The 17,807-nt window shown below is 44.4% G+C and overlaps 1 protein-coding gene across 2 annotated transcripts; it reads right to left on the bottom strand.

Moving 5' to 3' along the window:
* Positions 1 to 4,832: 4,832 nt before the first annotated feature.
* On the bottom strand, positions 4,833 to 13,441 carry GPR45 (G protein-coupled receptor 45). Of its 2 annotated transcripts, none has more exons than XM_033949765.1 (2): positions 13,325 to 13,441; positions 4,833 to 7,176 (listed from the first exon to the last, which is right to left on the bottom strand). In XM_033949765.1, the coding sequence occupies exon 2, from the start codon at positions 7,118 to 7,120 to the stop codon at positions 5,873 to 5,875; it is 1,248 nt and encodes a 415-aa protein (XP_033805656.1). In that variant the 5' UTR covers positions 7,121 to 7,176; positions 13,325 to 13,441; the 3' UTR covers positions 4,833 to 5,872. The 2 variants fall into 2 exon arrangements, with proteins under 2 accessions (XP_033805656.1, XP_033805655.1); XM_033949764.1 differs by having other exon boundaries at positions 13,081 to 13,358.
* Between the last annotated feature and the right edge of the window lie 4,366 nt (positions 13,442 to 17,807).

Here is a 17,807-nt window from a genome sequence, read left to right as displayed (position 1 = left end):
CTAGAAATTTATTCCCGAGGCTGTGTGACTTAACATACATAGCTCTCCACTCTTTGTGTTTACTAAACTCGTGTAGAGAGTTACCCATCTGAGTTAAAGTGTCTCCCAGCGAATCTTTTGCAGTAAGGGTACTTACCTCGGACTTAGAAGTGGAGTTTTGATTCGCCACATCAGGATTGTTACTTACTGCTCCGGTATATAAGTGGGTACCCTCCCCTAACTTACGAACAAGCTGGCATCCATTGTTAAGGTGATCCATGAATCAATCTGAAGCAGAATCCCCTTTGCCATAGACTGTGGAAGGAGCCATCAACTCATGCTGCACTTGCCACTGTCCAGGGGAGTGGAACTTGCAGGGAGTCTCTCTGAGGCAACCAACAAGACAGCAATGTGTCCTGAAGGGGGTGCATATGTTCCTTTGCCCAGGGCACCAACTCTATCGTGGTCATCATTGACCCAGGGATTTGAAGGTAATGTCATGCAGTAGGCTCTGGCTTGGTCAACAGTTCTATAATCTGACCATGAAGCTTCTGTTTGTGTGCTTCTGGAAGAAAGACTGACTTCTGCCGGGTTGAATAAGACTCCCGGATATTCCAGGGACTGTGTCGGAACCAGGTGGCTCTTTTGGAAGTTCACAATCCATTCCAGACTCTACATCTCCACAACTGTCGCTAACGCCTTTTCTCCTTCTGGTCCGGACAGCCAATCATCCAAGTACAGGTGCACCTGCCAACCCGCTCTGCAAAGATGAGCTGCCATCACCACCATAACCTTGATGAGAATTTGGGGTGCTTTTGCTAGCCAAAGGGAAGCGCTGAGAATTGATAGTGATTTTACAACACATGGAATCTGATGACCCGCAAAAGGATCCCCGGCTCTGGCCTCTAGCTGCTCGGGATCTGCTGTTTGGTAAATATCTCAGCCGGTGATCTTATACACTGGCCATAAGATCATTTAGGCCCTTGCCAAACAGCATCTGCCCCCTGAAAGGGAGCCTGCTCAGTGTCACTTTAGAGGTCAAGTCACCTGCCCGTTGCCTGATCCAAAACATACGACAGCTGGCGACTGAAAATGCTGAGACTTTCCCCATGACTCTGATAATGTCATAGAGTGCATCCGCTATGTAGTCTATTCCTGCCAGCACAAGTCAGGCTCTGATTCCATAGCCAAGAATGACAGGCACGTGCCACAAAGGAGGGTGCAGCTGCAGCCTTAACCCCTAAGGCTAAAGCCTCAAACTGCCTCCGGAGGACCTTATTCACTCTGAGGTCCTGCAGACCCTTTAAAACCATGCCTCCTTCCCTTGGTAGGGAAGTGTATTTGGTCACCTGGGCTACCAGGGAGTCCACCTTTGGCATAGCTGATATTTGCTGGAATTCCTGATCATGGGATACAGTTTAGCCATGGTTTTAGCTACCCTCAGGGAGCCTTCAGGGCTCTGTGACTAGGATTCTCATGTCTGGGTGCCATGGAAAAGATGTGGGTTGAGTCTAGACCCTGCTCAGGACACTGGAAAGATGAAGTTTGTAGAGACTCTATTTTCAATTCTTGGAGGGATTTGATAATGATCTCCAGTAAAGCAGAGGACTTAAAAGTCAGTAAATGGAGGGATCCTCTCCCTGATCTATAGCCAATACCTCCTGGTCCTCTGGATGGAAAGCTGTTTCTCCCAGCAGGGAAGCCTCACTTTGGGACAGTAAAGGGATAAAATCTGACCTCTTGTCCTCAGAGTCCCTATCTGATGGACCAGGGAGGAAGCGCTCTGAGTCTCCATTGAGGCCTGCGTCTTAGGCCGCTCACCTGTGTACCTGACTGGCAGATTTCTGCCTTCTGCATAAGCCTGCCAGAAGAGATTAATGAACTCTGGAGTAAAGGCCTGAGAGGGTAGGTCTCCTTGTGTCTTAGGGTGCAGCAAACAGCTTTTCTTGGGGTGCAAAGCATCTACACCCTTTCGGTGCGCAAAGCTGCTGTTCCAGGGTTCTAGAAGGTGTTTCATTTGGGACTATCTGCCTTTTTCCAGCCCTTGAAGGCCAGTGGAGGGGCTATGCCCGATGTTCCCGCCCCTCCATCCTGTGCTGCATGGCATGTGACGCAAGGATGCTCCAACCACTTATCCAGCATAAATAAGGCATGATATAGGGGGTTTAGGGTCCGAAGACTCCATCCCTACCAATTATGAGACAAAACAAAGTGTTTTAAAGAAGTTTTAGAACTTAGAAAAAAAAAATAATGAGGAAATAGCTTAAAAATACTTCAGGGCTGACCAACAACAAAAAAGGATTTTAGAGAGGGGGAACAAAGTCCTAGCTGCAGCAACAGTCAAAACACAGTTTTTCAGAGCCCTCCCCCACAATCTCAATATTCCTCATAGGCTGTCACAGTCTGTATTCACAGACCAGGTGCTGGGGAAATGGTGTTGCAGCCTGCTTCAGCTCCTTGAAAGAGTAGCTGATCTGGAGGGATCCTCTGCCTCAAGTCGTCAGTACGCTGCCACACCAAGAGCTTTGGGTTGCCAGTTGAACCTTAGTTGGACTTAGCCTAAACCCTCTCCTGGGTCGCAACGAATGCCAAAAGAAGGAGGGGGAGGTGAAACTGCAGCCGGCACGTGAGCACCCCGAATAATGTTATTGATACCTAACAGCCTGCGCTCAAGCTCCTAGCCATGTCAATAAAGCAAGCAAATGCTGAGGGCCCGGAAACCCTGAGCTCCACAAATATTCAGCAGGCTGGCTGCCCAGGTCCCTGAAGGATTCACCTGCCAGCTGCAGACTAAAGTCTGCTCCTCTCCAAGCAGGCACAGCAGTTCCTTAGCCATGTAAAAATCGTGAACAACCGGGAAAAAAAAAAGTAAAACATTGCAAAATAATAAAGGAAGCAAATCAGAACATCTTCATGCTTACCTGCATAAGGAAGAACTGAAGGGGGCAGCAGAGACCAGGGAAAGGGGGCAGCAGAGACCAGGGAAAAGGAGGAGGAGCTGAAAAGCTGTGATTGATATCATCTGTAGTATGCTCGCGAGCATGCATGGAGAACCCTACAGTTTAGCATACCATCCCTATTGCACTGGAAAAAATGTTTCGCTTTGGTACATAGTGAGGTACATTTTCAAAGGCTTGGTCAAAATCTCATGGTTCAATTAGGATTTATGTAGAACTAAGTGGAGTTTCAACTAAAAATGTGTTGTTTACAATTATGAATTCATTTTAGCTGCAAGAAAGTAGCTTTCCTAGGGGCAAAACTTGATTAAGAATGGAAACCACAAGTGCTTTAAAGCATTAAAAACATACACAGGTGGAGGACCATAATCTAAAGAAACATCCTTTTCTGATTTGGCGGTAGGGTGCTAATCGCCCAGTCGGCACCGGTAAAATGTTCATTCTCAAAAAGTACATCTATTCCATTTTTTGAAAATCGTCTATCTGTATGTCCAGACTTTGATTGTCCAGACCACCACTCCTATCTTTATACAGTGTTCCCCCGCAAATTTGCGGTTTGCGAATCGCAGACTCACTAATTCGGGGTATCCTCCGACCGCCTCTTCCTGTACTAAATTCAGGCTACACCAATCCAGAGCTGCATGTCAAAGCAGCTCCTGATTGGTGTAACCTGACTTTACTAACAGGAAGAGGTGGTCGGAGAATACCGTGAGTGATTTTGCACCCGCCGGTGACCCAGCTGCCCTCTCCTGCCTTTTAACCATATTCACAGTTTTTCAAAATTTGCAAGGGTTCCTGGAACGGAACCCCCGCAAATTTTGGGGGAGTACTGTACCACATTCTTCACCAAAAATTTGTCCAAGTCCCAAACACCCAGAACAAGACCTTTTGGATGTGGGAGGAGCCAGTATTGTGATGGACTGGCCACCCAGACATGTAACAGAACAGTGGGGCACCTTACAGGGCACTACTGTGAACTTCACAAAAATGGTGCCACATAGATATCTCACCAGAACTCCCCTATAGGTTATGCTGAGCCCCCCCCCCCAAAACCCCCCCCCCCCCACACTATATCCACCTGTCTACAATCCCAATAGCCTTTATGACAGTACGGTAGGGTATTGGAGGGCTCACATTTTCTACCATGAATGTAGTGGTTAATGTGGCTTATGGGCCTGGGTCCTCCTCTCTACGGTTCACTAGCCCACCCCCCAGACTACTTTAGCTACCTCTGTGCAACTCTACTAGGCTTTCTTATGCCAGGTGCTGATGTTTGGAGGCAGGTATGTACGTTTTTATTCTGAACCTTGTGGGTGTGCAATGGAGTCAGTGAACACAGGGGGAGTGTGTGTGGGCCTTTACTTTGTCTCTGCAGTGGTTATCTGGTCACTTTTGATATCTTTTGGGCACTTATACCTGTCTTTACATCATCTAACTCACAATGTATAAGTTTTGCCTAGGCAGTCTTGTCAAATCTTCGATTATCCCTGCAGGACAACTAAGCCCTAACCACTCCTCCAAAAACGCCAGTTTCAGCTCTGAACACACAGTGGGATTCAGAAGCCTAAAATGTCCCTGGATACATCCAAAAAGCTGTTTTGATCATCGGCACTTGGATGACCTGTCTTTGATATCATCCAAGTGCCGACTTGGGCAGGTTTTTAGACTTATTTAAGTTTGATTATGAGCCCCAAAGCCTACATCTACCTTGCACCATTTTGGAGGGTGTAAGCATAAGTCTGTTCTTCTGGCTGATGTTCACTTACAAACTATGCCATACCTTGGACTGGAATAGCTGTCAAATTTATGCAGGCTTCAAAGTAAGTATTTTCTTTTATCAAAATATTTAATTTTTTTTTCCTTTTGCTACTGCAATTTCCTATGAAATATTACGCAATTAAAATTTAAAGCTGACCCTTGTTTCTATCTAGTGATGCTATGTGCTAATACAACAAAAGTGTTCAAAGATTAGTATTCATTTTTGCATGATTTAGCTATACAATGCACATGAGCTTCTGCCTCATATTTGACCCATAGCTAAATATGAAAAGACATGTTTTGCACATGCCTTGGGTAAAAGTTTGCATAGTCCCAGCCTTAGCAACATGTGAAAAATTTGTTTAAAATAGTTCACCCTTTGCACAAATGAGTGCAGTAAGTTTTGGGTGGGTTTTGGAGGGCTTACCATACACTATAAGCAACATGTAGTGACATCTGTACCTGGGACCTTTAATGTGAAATTCACTACAGTACTTAGAAGAGCCCCTTTGCTATGCTCAGCTGTCTGAACAGTTTGCTAAAAATGCAGGCTACCTAGACAAAAACTTGCTTTTGTGCATTTTTCATGTGGACATCTTTATATCCAAGAATTGCCAAAAAAGATAAGACGTGTTAAGGACCAAAATGTCTATAGAGGTCATTTTCAAAAAAAGAAAAAATGTCTGCTGTTTTCAGAATGGATATTTTCTCTACTCAGACGTTCTATTGAAAATGCCCCTCCATGTAATATTTTTCACATAAAATGCACTTTTCCAAAATCACTTCACCCTTTAGTAGATGAGGTCTTAATTTGGATTTGTTCTCACAAAGGTTTACATTAGTATGGAGTATTACACCAAACTATACAGTTAATGCAAATACTGTACATGATTTTCACTTTCTTTTTGTCGGATGGTATCAATGGAACTATTATAGCAAACCAATGTTCTAAACTTTTTGTGTCAAGTCCATTAGTATTCATGTTATGTTCATACCTTACTTGTGTGAGCAGTTTTCAAGGGGAATTCTACAGAAGTATACCAGTTAATTTTTTATTCAATAAGCTGGGTGTAGCTAAATAGAAGGAGCTTTCCAACACGTTCCACGCAGAAAATATCCAGAAGGAAAAGGGAAATTGCTGAAGTTACTGTCTGCAAAGTCCAGCAACTCAGTCTGTTCTAAACAGCAGATTGAAGCTCACTGCACACGTAGATGGTACTGGGCCGAATTCTCCTCCTCGTTCGCCCAGGCACTTTTGGAAGGATTTGAAAAGTTTTGGGAATGAACTCCATGCAGGCCTCACGAAATTTTTTAATTCTCCAGCAGTATACAACAGGGTTAAAGACTGATTTGAGGTAACTTAACCATAAGATACAGGTACTTGTCATGTAGAAGGAAGGACTGTAGTAAAACGTTTGGCTGAACACAGAAAGTAGGCTGAATACAGTGTGAGGCAGCCAACATAATGAAAAACCTATAAAGAGAATCAAAATGGTGGTGAAGGCTCTGGTTTTGAAGCTCATATCCACGTTCATCTGGTGTGGCCTCTGAAGGCCCATAAGTCCTAATTTGCTCACTTGACTCAAGCATAGACTTTCCGCATGGTTGTGGATCCTAACCGCATTTCTACGCACAGTATTCAGAATACAAAGATATGAGTAGAGCATGATGCTGAAGGGAATAAAGAAAACAGTCACAACCAGCATCACTGCATATACCCTGTTGGTTGCAAATTCTGTGTATCCCAGCACACACTGGGGTGCCCTCGTCGGTACCTCCACAAAGGTCCAGCCAGTCACTGAAGGAAATGAAATGCAAAAGGACAGTGCCCAGGAAATAGCAATCATGATTTTTGCACGATGAGGGTTCAGCTTGTCTTGACGCTGAACAATGATTAAGAAACGGTCAACGCTAATAATTAAGAGTATGGCAACACCTTCCAAGACAAAAAACCAGTACAACATAGCTGATATCCTACAGAAGTGAGCCCCAAAGTGCCAGTTGACTGTAATGATAGTGATTGCTGTAAATGGCATACATAAAAGGGATAACATGATGTCAGAAAAGGCAAGAGTTGCTAGGAGAAGGTTGATTGCTGACCGCATTGCTGGCTTCTGGTAGACAATCATACAGACAATGGCATTGCCTAAGAAGCCAATAGCAATCATGAATATCATTATTATTGTCAATAATATCCTGAGTGGCATAGGCAACACAGTGAACCTTGATTCAGGTGTCAAAGATACAATGTTCCACAGGGGAGAAGTACAACTGTCCATAGGAGTGCTGTTGCAGGCCATCACTGAAACAACAGTGGAACTTGCTGAAAGTTTTAAATTCTCTTTGTTACACCTGACATTGTTCTGCAGGAAACATCTGCAGAATCCTGCAGAAGAGTCTGAAAGACACAGGTTGGCAAAGGACATCCAACCCAATGGTATTTTCAGGTACTGTAGCTTATCTTGCCCAAGATATGGTCAGCCTGAAAAACACAGAAGATAGACATATTAATAAAGTGTGACCAATAAACTACAATTGCAATGAAGTCACTGTGCATAAACAGATAGCTCATTGCCTGCATTCCTTACATTAAATTAGTGTTTTCTATCTCGCCAATACCTTTCAGTTCTAGGCGGTTTACAAAAAGAGTTGGCCTGGGCATTCCCAGGGAGCTTACAGAGTTGATAGATAGAGTGAGCTTATACGAATTGAAGACTAGCATGAGCGATGGGTTATGGGGGAGGGTTTATAAGGTTTTTGATTAGCTCATTTGACAAATTTTTTGAAAAGTATAGTTTTCAGTTCTTTCCTGAATGTTTTGCAGTTGGTCGTCTTGGTCAGTAGCTTGGAGAGGTGGCAGTCTCTTTTCACTGCTCTGGTGGCTAGTAGTTCATCATGTAGATTTTTGCTTTGTATGCCTTTTGCTGGGGGATGGGTGAAGAGAGCCTGTGTTCTCCTTGGTCTTGATGTGTTATTTCTGATCAGGTGTTTGTTTAGGTAGCTGGGACCAGTTCCATTTAGGGCTCTGAAATGGGTACAAAAGAATTTATATTGTATGTGTGCTTGTTTTGGGAGCCAGTGTGAGTCTTGGTATGCAGTGGTAATGTGATTGTATTTTTTCAATAAGTATAGCAATCTGAGAGCTGTGTTTGCATTGTTTGTAATTGTTTTAAGGTATAGGCGGGGCATGACAGGTATAGGCTGTTACAGTAGTCCAGGAGACCCAGGATTAGTGCTTGGACCATGAGTCTGAATTACCAATAGCCTGTTCACTTTAGACCAGTGGTCCTCTGACACACCTGATAGACAATATTCACATAAACATTACGATTTGCGGCTCAGCAAAGGGAAATAGAGATACAGGATGGGATGACAGGTGAGACAGGTGAGCCTCAACATTTTCATCTGGGGCTGGTGACAGATGTAGGAACCAGCTATGGAGATTTCAAGTACCTAACTTCCTGGTACTCAGCTCTCCCCGACCTGCAGCACAACAGTAGTTAAGAAAAGCAAAAACATGCTGTGTTGAATTTTTGGTGCTAATGGATCACAGCTTTTGATAACACACTAGTTGAGAACCACTACTTTGGCTCTATTATAATGCAACTGACTGCTGAATTTTTCAAGTGCCGGCCTTTCAATTTAGTCAACATTTCATTTTACTTTTCTTTAAGACTCTAGGGCCCAGATGCACAGACCTCACCGTGCGTTTAATGATCATCACTAAACCAGTTTTATTCGGTTTAGCAATTAAGTATTGCATCTCTCAAAAGCCCAAAAGAGAAAATTGTGGTCTTTTCCGTGGTTTGTAGTAGCCTTTGATAATCGTAGGTAAATACGATTTCAACCAGCTTATCAGTATTAAAATGAGCACTCCGATTGATGCCCACAAGATTCACAAAATGAAGCGCCAGTTTTTAATACTCCGAAATCTCCGACAGCTCTGGAGGTGCTGGTACCCTAAAAAAGAAAAGAACTGAACAGCAGCTTTTATTAATGGGCATAGATGATGTGCGTGTGTTACACACTCATAACCTGTCCCCATTAAAAATTTAAATAAAATATTATGCTGGCTCCCCCCCAATGACGGCCCCCTCCCCCCCAAAATTGGCATGCCCTCTGGACACCTTCCAACACCAACCCTCCCCCCCATGAATATCGGTAGGAGGGATGCCCACTTCCTCCTGCCTCAATCACCCGTACCCCCTACATACCCAACCTACCCCTCCCCATCTCCTCCCACATCCCTGACTCACCCGCATACCTTATTCAGAAGATCGGCAGGAGGGATGCCACTTCCTCCTGCCAGCAGGCCCGCCTCTTCAAAATGGTGGGCCTTTCCCTTCCCGATGCATTCTGGGATGCACTGGAAGGGCCCTAATGCTCTGATTGGCCAAGGTGCCTAAGGCCTTTTCTATGTGCATTAGGAAGGGGCCTAAGGCTCTATGGGAGTGGCTTTAGGTGCCTGGGCAAATCAGATCCTTAGGCCCCTCCCAGTGCATCCCAGCCCTGTCAGATGTTCCTTTGCCTGCTTACTGCTTTAAAGGGGCCGGGGAATCCGGACATCTTGTTTCTTTACTTTGTCCAGCCTTGACAATGATAGAGGACGGGACTGCAGCATTGAAGAAGCTAGAGAATATCTATAAAATCTCCCACACTCTTAGTGCAGGTTGCGCTCAAGTTGGTGACTTGTTTATTTTTCACCTTGTTAGGTATTGTAAATAGTTAAGTTTGTTTATCTGTTATATGTTTAATGAAATGAGCAGAACAAACATGTCTCTCAGGGAGTGTCCCCTTATCCCTCCCTATTCTATTTCCTCTCCAGGGTTGTCCATGTGCTTTGGTATGAATATCAAGATGTCTCTTGCTACTAATAGATGGGCTTGTTGGTGCCTGTGAAGAACTGAAGAGAAGGTTGTGGAATTGAGAGGTGCCAGGGGGTGGAGTTAGGAAGCAGTATGGGTGAGGCTGTGAAGAGTGAAACATGGCTGGAGACGTGTCTTACAATCTCCCTCTCAAAATCCCCTTGACAGTTATGGGGGAGGTGGGTAGTAGTGCTGCCTGATTTCTGATTTGAATCGATTTGTTGTTATTTTTTTAATCAGCCTCCCGATTCGGTGACCGACCCTCCTCTCCATGCCTTCCTAAAGCAGGAGCAGCAACACTGCCTCTTGCTGGCCGTCCACTGCCACTCCTGCTTTAGGTGGGGAGGATCAATTGGGAAGGCCTGAATGTTCCCCCAGCTTCAGCCGAAGGCCTGCATGTTTCCCCAGCTTCCCCGTTCTTACCTTAAGATAATACGGCAGCCTGCAGGATCGCCAGTGCTGTAGCGATCCTTGCAGTTGACTTCGTCCTAAGCGGCACATTCCCTCTGCCGCAGTCCAGCCCTTCCTCAAACAGGGGCAGGATGGTGGCAGAGGGAACGTGTCGCTGAGGACGACGGCAGCTGCAAGGATCGCTATAGCACCGGTGACCCCACAGGCTGCCATATTATCTTAAGGTAAGAGCGAGGAAGCTGGGGGAACATGCAGGCCTTTGGGGGGAGAACATGCAGGCCTTTGGGGGAGGGGGCAGGCCTTCGGGGGGACAGGCCTTCAGGGGAAGCTGGGGGAACATGCAGGCCTTCGGGGGAGGCAGGCCTCAGGGTAAGCTGGGGGAACATGCAGGCCTTCAGGAGAGGGGGCCCTGCTGTAGAAGTACACGGAGGGAGGGAAAGAGGGGTTCAAAGAGACGTGCATATACCAGACTGGGGTGAGAAGAAATAATGGGTCTAAAAATAGGAGAGGGAGAGAGATGGTGGACAATGGGATTTAGGGAGGGAAGTAACAGAAAGGGAGAGAAGTTGGACACAAGGGATAGTGTGGAGGGTGGGGTGGGAATAGAGATACTGGATAGGAGGGTAGTTGGGAAGAGAAAGGGAGATCTGATGGACTCTGGGGTGGTGGGGAAGGAGGGAGAGATGCTTGATGAAGGGTAGTTGAGAAAAGGAGAGATGGTGGATCTGGGGATGGTGGGGAAGGAGGGAGAGATGCTGGATGAAGGGTAGTTGAGAAAAGGAGAGATGGTAGATCTAAGTTTGATTGAGGAAAGGCATTAACTGTTGTAGTTTGTCTTATATTTATGAGAAAGTAAGGCATGATTTTATGTGTCCACAGTTTCCCTCGACCCTGAAGAAAGGTTTCTTTTTGAAACATGCATGTCGGGAGAGGTGAAGACAGAACAGGCTCACTATAAGCTAAGTGATGGTCTGTTATTGAAAAAATGATTGGAATAATGATAGGTTTTACATATACAAAAAAATATATTACCAAAAAAATGTTACTTCGATAAATAGGAGAGTGACACATTGAATTAATAATGGTTGGACCGACGAAGCATTAAGCAACTGGTGGTATATACCCGATTGCAGTCTGAAGGTCCATACATATGATAGATACACCCCCAAGGGTGGATGAATTCAATACTAGCTTGTCTGTAAAGTTAGTTTCATTAGACAAACCAGTATATGACTTGTCAGACCTAACAACAGTGGCTTGTTGTACACATTGAACCATATATTAGATAGACACCACCTCTGAGCCGATCTTGTCACTTTTTGCCAGCCCAGACCCCACACTGGTTGAGAAGCAGGGGACCACTGAGGCAGGGGAGCCAGCTCTGATGCCTGAAGCACCCTCGCCTCCACCATACGGGTCTGAACATCCACCACGGTAACGCGGAGTAGTACTTCCCAGCATGAGTGAAGGCCAAGGCAATGGGGTACAACCATCAATATCGGATGTTGTGCAACCGAAGAAGTTGCGTGCAGTCGCGATAAGAGTGACGCCGGACCACAGTCGCTGGGGCCACATCCGGATAATCAATGTCCACCTCTTCCCACTTAGTACGCCGATCTGCCTGTAAGACATGCTCTTTGTCCATGTATCTGTGAAAACAGGTGACCACATCATGGGGTCGGTTGGCATCACCAGGCCCCGTAATCCGGTGTGCCCAGTCAAGTAAAGGCTTTCCCACCTCCACTGGTGAACCCGCTGCCTTGAGCGTTTGGATGCAGATGTGATCAATGACCTCCAGACAGCAGGAGTCGGAAACTGTATCCAGCACACACCGAAACCGGAGGTTGCACCTTCTCGAACAGTTCTCCAGATCCTCCATTTTCAGTGTAGTTGCCTCTGTGCTCGTTCCTCCAGTGCTGCAACTTGCCCCTTCAATTGGGGCAGCTCAGTGATGTGCGCTTCTAGGACCATCTCTGCCTCTCCCAACCGGCCGCCGATGTCTCCAACGTCCCACTTCAGATCAGCAATTGTGCCATGTATGTCGACATGGACTGCAGCGAGCTCCTCTTTCAGCTCCTGGAACCAGCCGCGCATCTCCTTCCACAGACCCGGCAATTACGCCTCCGGTGTTCTGCTGTTGCAGGCCGAACACACTCCCCTGCCATCATAGTTTCGTATCTCAATGGGCTGCTCGGGAGAGGCAAGGAAAAAGCCTTGATGTCAGTCTGCTTTTTACGCGTTGTTATCGTTGCATATTCGGCAGGCTTTACCTGAGGCAGGAACACCTTTTGTACACGTGGGAGCACGGAGGATTAGCCTAGCAAAGCCGAAATAAGCATCAGGGGCCGTGGAGCTATTGCTCTAGGCTGCCATGAGCCACGATGATGTCACTTCCTCTCTTCAGCTATGATTCTGAATTATATTGAATTATTAAACACATTAATTTGTTAGTTTTTACAGATCATGTCTTTCAGCAGTAAATACGCTGGACGTAAGAGTTGCAACAGAAACTTGGCTCTTCCCTTAAAAAAAAAAAGTGTTGGCTATTTTTACAGTTCACCTTAAGTAGCAATATTGAATTTAGCACCTAGCTTCCCAGAGGACTGTCAACTCCTCCTACCAGGGACATGTCCTCTTTCATGTGCATTAATTATTTAATTGATTTGATATCCCGCTTTCACCATTCAAGGACCTAAGTGGCTTACAGAATCTAAAAATACATAAAAGAAAACACCAATATCATATAGGAAAGATTAACACACACATTCATTCAGTCAATCCATCATAAAATACAATACAAATTCTCAGTTACAATATCTTATCTGTCTCTAACTATGCCCATTGGAAATAAAAGTTAAACAAAATGTTAAGGCCATAGGCAAAAACAAGCAATTTGTCATTTTCAGTCCTTTTTAAAACTACTTAAATGCAAAGAAAATGGGCTGTCTTGTGCTCTGCACCATTAATCTGGGCATTAAAGCAGTTAAAAAAAAAAAGAGAGAGACCATTTTCAACATAAAGATTAAAAAAATTCCAAGATAATGTTAACCCAGATATAAATCAGATCACCCAAATAGGCACCAGAGACTTCAAGTGTAAGGAAACTGCACCTGAGGAGTCCCAAATCCCTTCCATAGCGTCCAGTCCAGATAAACGGGAATGATTTGATTTCAGCATCTTGAGGGCACGTTTCATGCAACCGCCTGGCATTTTAAAATAGGGGTGGGAGGGAGTGGGAACAAGACAGGCCAGATGCTGAAGAGCCGCACACAGGATACATGATCACACACACAAAGGCAAATTACAAATCAGGGCTAGGATTTGGAAGAGGGGTTGCCTGCGGTTGGCACTTACCCTGGGGCAGAGGATCAGCCTCGGAGCCCTCAGGTCCGCGATTGGGGGGTGGGTGGGTGGGGGGGGGGAACAGGGTGGGCAGAACCCTCTAGCCATTGTCCGGCTGCTGCTCCATTTCAGAGCCGGCAGCAGTCTCCAGTTGCCACACAGCTGGATCCCCGCCCCGGGCCGCGCATGAAATGATACCGACTCCCTTAAAGGGGAGGATCGCCCCTTCCCAAACCGAGTATTCAAGTCTGCCGACCAAAAATAGAAGAGACTTTAAAAAAAACAAAAACAAACCAAAACCCGCCACAGCGGCGCAGAGAACCGAAAGCGGATATGAATAGAAAATGCTTTTCTCGATCAGGCCTTATCTTGCGGCTAAATTTGGGCTCTTCGGCTTCTCGGGGGATTTCAGTCCCACTTGTTCAAAGGCTTATGTGAAAGCGCTGCCAGGGCGGCTTAAACATTTAAGAAAGCTTAAACCGTAGCCTAGAGGGGGACGAGGGTGGGGGATGTCAAAGAGCAGCAAGATAAGTCCTGATGGCAATAAAACCGCAATCCGTCAGCAAGCACATACATTTTTAATATTTAGAAAGTATGGTTCAGTTATATTTAGAGTATTGTTTTGGCCTGGGGGAAGTGATACTGGGATGATTATGATGATTGAGTTTAATTATGAAAAGCTTATGGGGGGGGGGGGGATAAGGGGCTGAAAAGAACTGGCGAGGGCACAAAACAGAAAGGTGGCCTAGGGCAGTGGCCCTCAGTCCTTTATCTGGAGGCACACCTTGCCAGACAGACTTTCAGGAGCACCATAATGCATATGCTTGAGATACATATGCATTATGGCCAGTGTTTCTCGACACGTGGTACGCATACCCTTAGGGGTATGTGAGCCATTTGTTGGGGGTACGTGGCCCTGCGTGGTTCTCCCCCCCCCCACCCTCCTTATTGCCTGCCCACACTCCTCTGCTGAAGCCACTGCCACTACTGGCAAGGATCCCATGTCCTCCTTTTTGCCCGTCCCCCTCCACCAAAGCCGACCCAGAAGGCTTCCCTCTGATGTCAGAGCTGACATCAGAGGAAAACCTTTCGGGTCAATGCAGGATCCCAGTTACCTCCTTCCTATCTTCAGTGGCACTTGTTGCAGGAACGCGTCAGCGACTCTTTCATGCTGCATATGGCTGACCTGGAAACCTCTCCAATGTCAGAATTGACGTCAGAGGGAAGGCTTGTGGGTCACCATGTGCAGCATGTGAGCCGCTGCCAGTGTGTCCCTGCAACAAGTGCTGCTGAAGGCAGAAGGAGCGGCCCAGTTGTACGGCCCTGAAGGAAGTAAATGCGCCCCTGGAGTGAGCAAGTAAGGGAGCGGACATGATCTGGGAGAAGGGTGGGGGGGGAGGAGTGCGTTGGGACATGGAAGGGGCACAATTTTGGGACAAAGGCTGTAAGGCAAGGAAAGGGGGGGGCACGAACCTGGGACACAGAAGGGAGGGAGGAAGGGGGCACTATAAATTACGTATGATTCGTTCTATATCCAAGTTTCTTAAACCTAAGTCTATAAATATATTGATCCATTCGTTGATTATTTCCAAAATCGATTACTGCAATTCCCTTTTTTTCAATATACCGCAAAAAGAAAAAAGGAGGCTACAAATCATTCAAAACACTGCAATCAAACTAATTTATAACGCAAAAAAATTTGACCATGTCACCCCTCTGTTGATCGACTCCCACTGGCTTCCTATTGCTCATCGAATCTCGTATAAAATATTACTGCTAGTTTTTAAATCTATGATCTATAATGAACCTCAGTTCATCACTAGACTGCTCATTCCTTATAACACTTCACGGAACCTTCGATCAGCTTCAAACAATCTGTTAACAGTTCCATCTTTAAAAATTAATGGTACTAGAAGACAAGACATGTTTTCAATGATCGCCCCTACCTTATGGAACTCTATACCTCAGTACATTAGAGACATAAAGGACCTCATTTCTTTTAAAAGAGCTTTAAAAACCTATTTTTTTAAGGAAGCTTTTAACATATGAATCTCAGATTTACAAATATTTTTTTTTTATTAACGCTAGGTTTAATATCCCATAATTTTGCTTTTTTCCCTTCCCTGAGTTATTTTTCCCTTAAATGTATATTTTCCTCTACAAATATATTGCAACTTTCCCCCTCTACCCGCTTGTTTCATGTGTGTTAACCCAGTATGTTTTTTTTTTAATTTAAAGGTCAGTGTACTTGTATTTCTATTTTACTTGAATTATATATCGCTTAGGTATTTAATAAGCGATTTATCAAGCACTAATAATCATAATAAAACTTGGAAACACTAACGGGACATAGGAGGGAGGGAATAGAAAGGGAGAATTGTTGGGCATGAGTGTGAGAGAAAGAGATGGAAAAGGAAGAAGAAAGGAAAATTGGACATAGAGAGAGTAGTAAGGTAGAGATGCATGGGGAATAGAAGGATGAGAAAGAGAAATGTTGGATGTGGTAGAGAGGGAACAGAGGGACAGATTGAAGGGGACACAAGGGGGAGGAATGTTGGACATAGTGATGGAGGGAGAGATATGGCATGGTACTGGAGAGGGGTGATAGGAGAAATGGGCATGGGGCTGGTGGGCAGTGGTGAAAAATGCTGCACATGATCCAGGGGATGAGAGAGGGAGAAATGTTGGGCAGGGCAATAGAGGGGGTGGGAGAGATGCCTGGATCTCTGGATAGATGGACAGTAAGACAGAGGGAGACTTCTTGCCAATAGGAGTGAAGGAGAGAGGAAGAAAAGTTGGACTTATGGAGGGACAGAGAGAGATGGTTGGGGAATAGAATGAGGTCTGGAGGAGAGGAAGCATGCAGGAGACTGAAAGAAAGAAATATTGGATGCATAGTCAGAAGGAAGTGCAACTAGAGACTCATGAAATCACCAGACAACAAAGGTAGGAAAAATGATTTTATTTGCAATTTAGTGATCGAAATGTGTCAGTTTTGAGAATTTATATTTGCTGTCTACGTATATTTTGCACTAGATTTGTCTATTTTTCTATAGTTGTTAGTGAGGTGACATTGCATATTTTAAAGTCATCTGCCTTGACCTCTTTGAAAAAAAACTCCAAATATAAATTATAATTAACATTTTCTCTGCATAGAGTGTGCTTTGTGGGTTTTATGTATTAATAAGGTTATATTGTGTGTATATGAAAAATGAATGGAAGAAATTGCATTACAATTAGTACTATTATTATAGGGATGGGTTCAGGGGCGGAGCTTGGGTGGTGGTACTCGATTGATATTTGTTAGACTTAGGGGGTACTTGGCTTAAAGAAGTTGAGAAATTCTGATGTAGTTTATCTAGATTTTCAGAAAATTTTTGACAAAGTTTCTCATGAGAGGCTCCTGAGAAAATTATTATTATTATTTTTTTCAAATTCTTTATTCACTTTTAAACTACAGTTGTGCACAATAATTAATACATTTACATAGAATATTACAATTAAAGCACATTAAACTTACAAGAATTTATAACAAAAAATGATTCCCCCACCCTTCCACCTGTTAATCAATAAATAAATACTGACAAGAAATATCTAAACATCCCCCTTAAATCAATTCCAAAACATTCCCCCTCCCCCACCTTTCCTCCCTGGATGTGTATGTTAAAAGGACATCTAAAGAGATCAGTCCTTATAGTACTTAGTTAATGGCTCCCAAACATCCATGAATTTCTTGTAACTTCCCTTCTGAATGGCCATGAACCTTTCCATTTTAAAAATATAAGAGAGGGATTCCCACCAAAATGTGTAGTTTAGTCTATCCCAATTTTTCCAATTTTTTAAAATAAGCTGAATGGCCACCTGTCATTATAAAAAGAAGATTATTATTTCTCACAGATAGTTGACTCTTCGCTCTCATAAATGTACCAAATAAAATGGTAGCATACGATAATGTCACTGGATTCTCCAATAAATTATTTACTTGATCCCAAATAGATTTCCAAAATTTCAGTATCAAGGGACAATAGTATAATAAATGATCCAACGTCCCAGCTTCGAGATGACAGTGCCAGCATCTATTAGACTTGGAATTATCTACTTTATGTAAACAAACTGGGGTCCAAAAAGCTCTATGTAATAAGAAAAACCATGTTTGTCTCATGGATGCAGACACTGTACATCTCATCCTCCAAGTCCATATTCATGGCTATTGAGATGCAGTAGTCTGTTGCTTTATCTCAATGCTCCAAATGTCACGAAGACCAGTCTTTGGTTTCTTATTCAAAAATCCAGATATTAATTTATACCACTGAGCGGCCTGGTGTCCCAGGAAGTCCGCCTGAAAACATAAAACCGGCAAGCTATATTTATTTTTAAGATTTTTCCACTCAGGGAACCCCTCCTTAATGGCCTGCTTCAACTGCAACCATCTATAATTTTGTGATTTATTAAGACCAAATTTGTGTTGCAATTGTGAAAAGTCAAGCAGCTTATC

The sequence above is a fragment of the Geotrypetes seraphini genome, chromosome 6 (genome assembly GCF_902459505.1).
Source record: "Geotrypetes seraphini chromosome 6, aGeoSer1.1, whole genome shotgun sequence".
Lineage (NCBI taxonomy): Eukaryota > Metazoa > Chordata > Amphibia > Gymnophiona > Dermophiidae > Geotrypetes > Geotrypetes seraphini.
The sequence above is the reverse complement of the archived record's forward strand: the minus strand, read 5'-3'. Positions and strand labels throughout refer to the sequence as shown.

Excerpts from the sequence above, each read along its gene's own strand:
- GPR45 (XM_033949765.1), bottom strand. The coding sequence starts at position 7,120 with ATGTCCTTTGCCAACCTGTGTCTTTCAGACTCTTCTGCAGGATTCTGC.